Genomic DNA, 8,970 nt, shown 5'->3' with positions numbered 1-8,970 from the left:
TTTTTTTTTTTACTTTTATTGTGTGTGTGTGCAGTTTTATGATTTCAACTTACTAGATTTTGGATAAATTTCTTGAAGTAAAAAGGTTCTCTTCCTGGCCAGCCAGATAGCTCAGTGGACTAAAGTGCCTGCTTAGGGAGAGTGAGTGGTTGGGAGTTCGATCCCCAACCTGCCTGCCAACCCCACCCCTGGGACATGCAGAGAGGGTGATTGAGACTGGGTGGGGTGGCGCCTGTCTGTAATCCCAGTGCTTGGGAGGCTAAAAACAAGAGAATCAATAAGCATTCAATCTTCAAAGTGAGATCCCATAGACTGTGTAGGCCCTGTCCTAAGTATATATAAAAGAAAAGTTTCTCCTCCTATCTCTTTCTGGTCTCCGTTCCATTTTTCTTTCTTCTATCATTGTTGATACACTAGTATTCTTCAAATATATGCCACCAAAATAGATTTCGCAGTACATGAGGGAAGTGACTTTATTCTTGTTTTGCTTATTCCACTGATCTTTAATTTCTCTCAGTAGGATTGTATGTTAATATAATCAAACCTCTGCTGATTACAGAAAACAAGATTTGAAACATTTCCTCCCTCCTTTATCTGTTTTCTGCAAGAACATGTGCGTAATAGTGGAATTACGTTAGGTAAAAATACTCAGTTTTAGAAACTTATCTCCTAAAATTGGCTTTCTTAAGTTTTTTATATTTCTAATTAAATTTTCAATTTCTTTTGGCTATATCTATGCAATTTTTCTTACTGTTATTAATGTCTCCTGTATAGACATTTATATTTCTTTTTCCTGTAACATAGTTATTTTTACCTTCTCCTGTTGTACATTGATAAACCTCTCTGAATTTTATATCACTAATTTATCTTTACTTCTCAATGTGTTACTTTATCATAACTTAAATTTTGGCTTTTTGAAGAAACTGACAAGTGTATCAACAATAAGAAAAAGAGACAGATGTACAATAGATCAAGAAAGAGATGGAAAGACTTAGTAAAAGAAAGATACAAATTTCCTGTTATGAATTCTGAATCTCCAGCTTTGGAATGTAAGAGAAAGCCAAGCAATTGCTTTTTCTTACATCATTAATCAGTAAACTTACTGCATTTTGATGAAAGAAATTTAAAATATTCTCATGTATTGGATGCAATAGATTGAAGTCTAACAGAGTTATATGGAAATTTCATGCTGTGCTAAATCATTCAAGTTTCCCTAGCTGTACCTTGGAATTGCACCCTGCATATATTTCCTTACTAGGAGAAAATGATATCTTGTGAAAAGTGCTTTAGTTGGTGGTTTCTGAGTTTATTCAGATTTGAGTCCTTGAACTTTGTAAAGATTATGTGATTGTTTGTATAACTGCTGTGGACTTCTCAGATTAGTGATGAAATCTATTATTCTGTCCCTTGGACTCTCACAGCACACAATGAGTTCTGAAAACTTTTGTACCACTCCAGTTCCTGAATAGCATGTAATTTCACTGGTATGAAAAATGATCATTTAGGATTCATGTCAGGGCTTAGGGTTCATTTTTTATTTTTCTGTGAGTTAATGAGTTCCAGCAAAAGGTGCCTTCATGAAGTGGTCTTTTGCCAAAAGCCTTGCCACAGCATATGGATCCAGTGACAAGCTACAGTATTAAGATTTGTTTCAAACCAAGCCTGTGAGTGTGTGTGGAAATGCTAAATATGTCCCTGTGTGTTTTGCAGACAATCCCGGTTTGCTGAGCCATGTCACAGTGGGTATTAGAGTTCTGGATGTCAATGACAATCCACCCGAACTTGCCAGGGAATATGATGTTGTTGTCTGTGAAAATTCTAAGCCTGGCCAGGTAAGTTAATTGTTTCCTTTCAATCTTTGAATAGAAGAAACATAATCAGCTTTATTTCTATTATACCGAGGTATAATCCCCAAAATCCCCCAGTGTAATGTGTGTACTCAGGGAAGATTTTAGAAAGCTTTACTTTAAGGACCAAATAGATTTTCTTCAGAATCATAAAATATAAATTTTCTCTGCATCCCACATATAATTCAAAGCAATGGACTTGTGTATGCATGATACAATCTTCATGTGAATAAAACTCTCTAAGATGTTTAGGTATAGCTTGGAATTAAGTGAGAGGGAACAATAAACTTTTTTGTCCTAGGAAAGCTTAGAGATTTACCAGACAGTGGAGTTGGTACAGTACTTTGGAGTATCTAGGGGACTGACCTCTCAATATTGATTGAGTGGCACTGATGCTACACAGCACATTAGTGTTGACAAGGTGAAGTGTATATGTTCATGGCATGTGGAGGTGGGAAGGGACAGCGTGAGCTCAGGACAGGGGCCTCAATGTGCTGTAAGCCCTACGTGAAAGGGCATAAAAGTTCTGTAGGAAGTCTGATTATGCAGCAGCACACTAGACCAGTAGGAATAGAAGGCAACATGAATTAACCTTCTGGGCTGTAAGCTAACATGCACAAGCACACTCAAATGAACACAAAGCATATTTATTTCATTGTTTCTCTAGTCAGACACCTACGCATATGCATGGCTTAGCCGGGTCTTTGTAGAAGCTCATGACTATGATCAGCTGTCATGGCCCTCTTCTTATTCAAGCTGTGGGAATCTGTGTTGTGTTCCCATGCTTGTCTGTGTCACTCAGCGCCTCTCAGTCATGTGTCTGAGATTATCAGTGTTCTTCTTAGCCACTTAAGACTGCCCACCATTCTAAACTACCACGCATAGTTCCTTTCTAAATGTGCTCTTAGAACAGAACTACCTACTTCACCAAGCAAAGAGAGGCTTGCTAGTAAATCACTTAGCAAAATAGTACCTTGCAATGTAATATAGGGAACCGCCCACAATGTTCTGTCTACACAGTGTTTCATTGATCAGAGGAATAGCAGAATTTATGCCAGCCAGGCTGGGGAGGCAGTTTAGCAATGTAGGTGCAAGAACCAGGTTCAGTCCTGGGCACTGCATGCCCTGCTGGGCACAGAAACTGGGTATGCTGTGCTGCCCGGAAACCAGGCACAGTGGCACACACCCTATTCTCAACACTTTATTTTGATGAAAGAAGTTTAAAATATTCTCATGTATTGGATGTAATAGACTGAAGTCTAACAGAGTTATATGGAAATTTCATGCTGTTCTTAAATCGTTCATATTTCCCTAGCTGTACCTTGGAATCACACTCTGGGGAGTGTGAAACGGGAGGATTCTCATGAGTTTGAATTGCAGAGTGAGACCCTGTATCTAATTTCGGAAAGGAGTTTATACCAACCTCTAAGCAGAATGAGTTACAGGAAAAAAATGCAGTTTAGGAGGTTACCTTACAGACTGTTCAGCACCCATATATCCAGGGGGTACTCATGGTCTAAGAAGTCTATCTGAGTTGGAAAGACTTTCTTACAGTGTCTGGGAAGTCAGAAAGATTATAACATCCAAAAGTACTTCAGTCGTTTTGCAACTTGTGAGGAAATTATGGTCTCATGAACGCAGCATGGTTATGCATGGTGTGCAATCGATAGCAGTATGCTGACATAATTTCTTGTGTGTTTTAGTACCACCAGGGGATATACTTTCTTCTCTATGGATTCTTTTTTTTTCTTTTATAAGTAGTTCACAAATCAAGTGGAATTCAGAGAGGCTCAGAGAGCTCAGAGAGCTCCTCCAGCAGTGTGAGCATCAAGCCTTCGTGGATCAAACACAGACCAAAGCGGAGAGCTTGCAGCTAGGCAGTTGCATTACTGGGTATTTTCTGTACAGTTCTGAGTAGTATTGGCTGAAGCTCGACTATCTGTAGCAGCTTGAAATCAAGCCTGCTGTGCTTTATAAATATGTATAGTGAGAAAATGATACTCAGATGAAAACTTCAGATTTATGAAAATATAGTAATTGAATATTATATTTGCAATCTTATAAATAATAGCTGATTGGCATAATATAAGAGAAAATAAATGAGTTTAAAAGAGATCACATTTAAAATACATGCTACAAGATGGTAATGAAGAACACAAAAATAACAACATTATATACATATGGAGCATATACTTTTATTATTCAATTCCTGAAGGCATATAATAAAAATAACATAAAAGGAATATATAAATCCATTATTAAATGGTTACTGCATTTTACATACTTGTCCCATAACTGTCAGAATATTCACATGGAATTTTAGTAAGCCATTAAAAATTGAACATCATAATCACAAAATAATTTTACAGATTGACAAAGTATAAATTTCAGGTAGTACTTTCTCTTCAATTTGAAGAAAATGTTAATGAATATTTGCTATGTTGGGTCACAGTGCAAGTTTTAAGCATTTGCAAAGAATAAGCTTCATTATATTTTATTATGTCAAAATATAGACCAATACAAATTCAAAAATTATCCCATAGGAAAAGAACTACTGTAAATAAATGAATACACCTGACCAATGAAGATATCAAAATTCAAATTGATAAAATATGTACATACAATAATAGAAATATAGCATGTCAAAATTCAATCAAAAAGGGTACAAGTGAAATAAACAGACACTATTCAGAATTACAAATGACCAACACATAAATGAAAAAAATTCACTATCTCTTGCTCATAGGGAAAAGCAACCTTACAGTGTGATTCCGTTGTTTTCCAGAAAGCAAGATTACCATCAAAAAATCACATAACAAGAAATCTTGGTAAGGCTTTGGGAAAAAGGGAACCCCGTACGGTGTTAATGGGAATGTAGACTAGTACAATTATAGTGGAAGTCAGTTGGGAGATTCCTCAAAAAACTAAAAGGAGAGCCAGCCAGGTAGCTCAGTGGATTAAAGCATCTTCATAGGCACACACAGGGGCCTAAGGCTTGATCCCCAGCATTTGCATTACTTGGATATTTTCTATTCAGTTGTCCAGTAATATTGGCTGAAGCTTAACTATTTGTAGCAGCTTGAAATCTCATTCACACTGAGACAGCAAATGAGACTGGGCGTGGTAGCCCACCCCTGTAATCCCAGCACTTGGGAGGCTGAAAAACAGGAGGATCACTAGAGTCCAATCTACATGGTGAGACCCTGTACTAAATGCATTAAAAACAAAAACTGAAAGGAATAATTCCATTTGATCCAGCTGTCCCTAGAAGATCCCTTCTCAGTAACTTCCCAGAAGAGGTAAAACACCAGATTACAGTGATCTGTGCATGCCACGCTTTTAGCAGCATATTTCATAGTAGCTAAATTTTGGATGAGGCCTGTGTGTCCATCGCCCAGAGAATGGATCAAGAGAAGGTGGCATTTATAGATAATGGAGTATAACTCTGCCACCAAGGTGGATGAACTTGGATTATTTGTTGGAAGACTGATGGACCTGTAGATAACAATATTAAATGAAATAAGCCAGAGACTTAGGCTGAAACACTGTATAGTTCCTCTTTATGAGAAAAACAAAATATAGATGAAGAGCATAATGAAACACAGGTAATAAGAACTAGGGAAGGAATGATTTGTGCTAATTGAACAATTAAATGCTGGTTTGTTATGCTCTGAGTAACTGGGAATGACAATACACAATGTACTAACCATCTTTTCCCTCCTATTATCTTATTTTAAATTTTTGTTTGACTTCTTTCTCTTCCTGATTAAAAAAAAAATAGGGAAATAGGTCTTTTGTATGTGGGAAGAAGACTGATATATGAAAGGAGGGGAGAAGGGAATGACAAGAGTGCTAAGGTGTTTCATGCATGTGTAGTAATTCCCCAGGCATTATGTATTATAATTAATTACAAATCAGTTAACCAGTAAAAGAACTTCATAAAACCATAAAACCACAATTAAAGGAAAGTTTCTAATTATGAATGCATGAAAAAGAGACAATAAAAATGCAGATTAAAATCAAGCACTCATTTTTTAAAAAGAACAATTTAATGCACATGAAATAAAGAAAATAACAACTTATAAACAGACATCAATGAAACATAAATGAACCAAAAAGAAATATTAAGAATCAAGAATCAATGATTTAAAGGGACAGGAAAGTTATTGGCGAGAAAAAAGAAAGAAAATAAATAAAAATAGTAAATAAAGGGAAAATAATTAGACTCACATAGATCTCAACTGCTGAAAGAAAATTAAAGTGAATGTATTACTAAGTGAAATTTTAGTTATAATGGATAGATTTTGCAAAATAAAATGTATCAAAGCTTTAACAAACATATTGATTACTCTTTTTTTTTTTTTTTTTTTTCAGAACTGGGGATTGAACTCAGGCCCTACTGAGCCATTTCCCCAGCTCCTAGAATGATTACTCTTTATTCATGAAATATTTTAAAGATATAATGCACATTTTCTCTACAAGTACATGCCTAGTTTAAAGTTAATTTCTATAAAATTATGTAAAAAGGATACAGCATTTAAGTATTTTAGCTTTTCAGAAAAAAGGGGCAAATATTTTTCTACTAATTTATGATTAAAACACGTTTGTATTATCATATTATAAGTAAACTAATGGGTCAACCAGATAGCTCAGCACACCAAAGTGCCTGCTTAGGCAGAGTGCAGTGGCTGGGGTTCGATCCCCTGCATGCCGTCAGCGATTGAGGCCGGGCGTGGCGGCAGGAGCCTGCAATCCCAGCACTTGGGAGGCTGAAAACAGGAGAATCACTATGAATCTGATCTACGTAGTAAGACGCTAAAGACCCTGTACCAAATGCATTAAAAAATAATAATAAGTAAATTAATGAACTTTTATCTATAAGTACAGATGTAGATATCACACATAAAAAATCTCAAAACAGATATAAAGAATAAAAATGAAACATTCAAAATTTTCTTTACTTCGGAAATCCAAAGAGCTTGAAAAAGTTCATCATTCATTATTATTAATAACATAATTAGTAATAACTGTGAAAATGCTATGATGTACCTATATATATTTGAAATACAGTTAACATACTTTCTGAGTACAATGTCTCTATAAAGATATTTCTTTACACTAAAATTAGCACAACAAAGTTTAACATTATACTATTTAATACCACATTAAAAACTAAGACAAAGAATAAATGATGCCCTTGGAACCGTTGGATTATGCTTATAATGAAGGGAAACTCTTAGAGTTTAAAGCTTCCATCAATTATTATTATTGTTATTATTTCATTTATTTATTTTTTGCCTGTTGGTAACTCAATGTTACAAAACTTGGTGAATTTAAACATAGATGTAATGGCCAGGGATATAGCTCAGCAGCACCAGCACCCGCCTGCAAGCACAAGGTCCTGAATTTGATTCCTGGGCACTCTGCCCACCAAAAAGACATTAATTTTAAAATGTAAAGCATCAGTTAAAAGGTAATATTTGCGTGGTAGATCTGTTCATATTTTTGGATAACTATGAACTTTGAAAACTGATGTAGGGCTGGGGAGGTGGCTCAGTAGAATAAGCGCTTGCCTGGCAAACACAAGGGCCTGAGTTCAATCCCCGGGTGGGGGGTGGGGGGAACCTGATGAAAGCAAGCGCATTTGCTTTCAACTCCAAGGTCATCCCAGGGTGGGAGGATGAATTCTTTCTGGCACCAGGATGCGGCCCTCATTTGCGGCTCTGAGCAGATTATTCCCAGGCCCAGGTCTTGTCAGCTGATAGTTCCTGTCAGCGAGCATGAACTAATCTTTACAAATCTGAATTACTGGCTCACTGTTCTGGCCTGTGACCTTGCCACTTGATTGATGTGTCATATTGTCCAGTTCTTGTGACAGTGACATTTCACTTAGTCATTTTCTGTAGGACCTGGCTCCCTCTCAGGACCATGTGCTGGCCGAGGCCTCCTGCTCTATGCTCTGTATTGTCAGCTTCAGCTGGGACACATTTCTTCTTTGTTGTTGTCGTTGTTGTTGTTTTCAGTGCAGGGTCTACAGGATCTCACTACACAGATCCGACCAGTAGTGATTCTCCTGTTTTCAGCCTCCCAAGGGCTCGGATTACAGGGGCGCGCCATGGCGCCCAGTGTCAGCTGCCCAGGGGTGGGGCTGGCCTGCCCTGCGTCTGTCTAAGCAGGTGCTTTGTTCCACTGAGCTCTCGGGACACATTTCTAAAGGCTGACTTCGTTCAACACTGACAAACACTTGTCTTCATCTCTGCATCGAAGACGGTTGTCAGAATTTCAGGACGTTTTCTAAGCCTAAAGTTTCTGAGCTTATTACTAGATTAGTTGGAAACTCATTTTTAAAGTTGTTTTCTGTTTCTTAAATGCTATTACATTTTTTGAAACATCCGTATCTGTTGAGAATCTCATTGCTAGGTTTGATCTCGTGAATCACTTATTGAAATAATTTTTTTAGGAGCTATTGTTAAAATAAACTTTCCTATTCAAAATCTGCATAAATGTGATGATAATTTTCAAAAGTTTGTCATAAAAATCAGAACCTCTACATGGTCTATTAATATATTTTACATCTTTTGGTTGTTGCAATTATTCTTATTAAGTATTTTATTCATATTTCTGTTTATTTTTTAAAGAGAATACAGAATAGTAATGTGAAAGAAAAATTAGAAATGATGCAGAACTTCAAACAAAATACTATGAATTTGGTTTCATGTTGAAAGATGTTGTATGTACTCTAAGATAATTAGGGTGTTACGTTGTGGCCTTGTGGCATTTGTTTCAAAGCCTGTAATAAAAAAATTAAGAGGTAAGGAAAGAAAAAAAATCACCTTTTTGTATTATTGTGGCACTTACCTTTCCACGTTATTTTAATTGTGCGTAGCCTGTGTTTACAGCCGCTACAGAGGAAAATGACTTGGTCCTTTCTGTTTAACCTTACAGTCTTGGTCTTTGGGGTTTGTTGATAGCATTTGGGGGGGGGGATTTGCTGTGTTTAGACTTAGAGAAGGAGCTAGAATAGGAAACTGTATTTTAAAAATATTTCTGAAATAGTGTATGTATATTGTAATGTATTTACATTGCCCAGGTATACAGTGTACAATTCTCTTTCTATGGTAAT

General features: G+C 36.5%; 1 protein-coding gene across 2 annotated transcripts in view; it reads left to right on the top strand.

Annotated features, from left to right (window-relative positions):
* The window catches only part of Cdh18 (cadherin 18), a 357,410-nt gene that overhangs the window by 316,866 nt on the left and 31,574 nt on the right, over nt 1-8,970 (top strand). For both annotated transcript variants that reach the window (XM_004641813.2, XM_012517046.2), the window contains exon 8: nt 1,711-1,832. In XM_004641813.2, the coding sequence (XP_004641870.1) occupies nt 1,711-1,832 (122 nt within the window). The remainder of the gene's footprint in view (nt 1-1,710; nt 1,833-8,970) is intronic.

The sequence above is a fragment of the Octodon degus genome, unplaced genomic scaffold (genome assembly GCF_000260255.1).
Source record: "Octodon degus isolate 3935 unplaced genomic scaffold, OctDeg1.0 scaffold00143, whole genome shotgun sequence".
In the NCBI taxonomy this organism is placed as follows: domain Eukaryota; kingdom Metazoa; phylum Chordata; class Mammalia; order Rodentia; family Octodontidae; genus Octodon; species Octodon degus.
The sequence above is the reverse complement of the archived record's forward strand: the minus strand, read 5'-3'. Positions and strand labels throughout refer to the sequence as shown.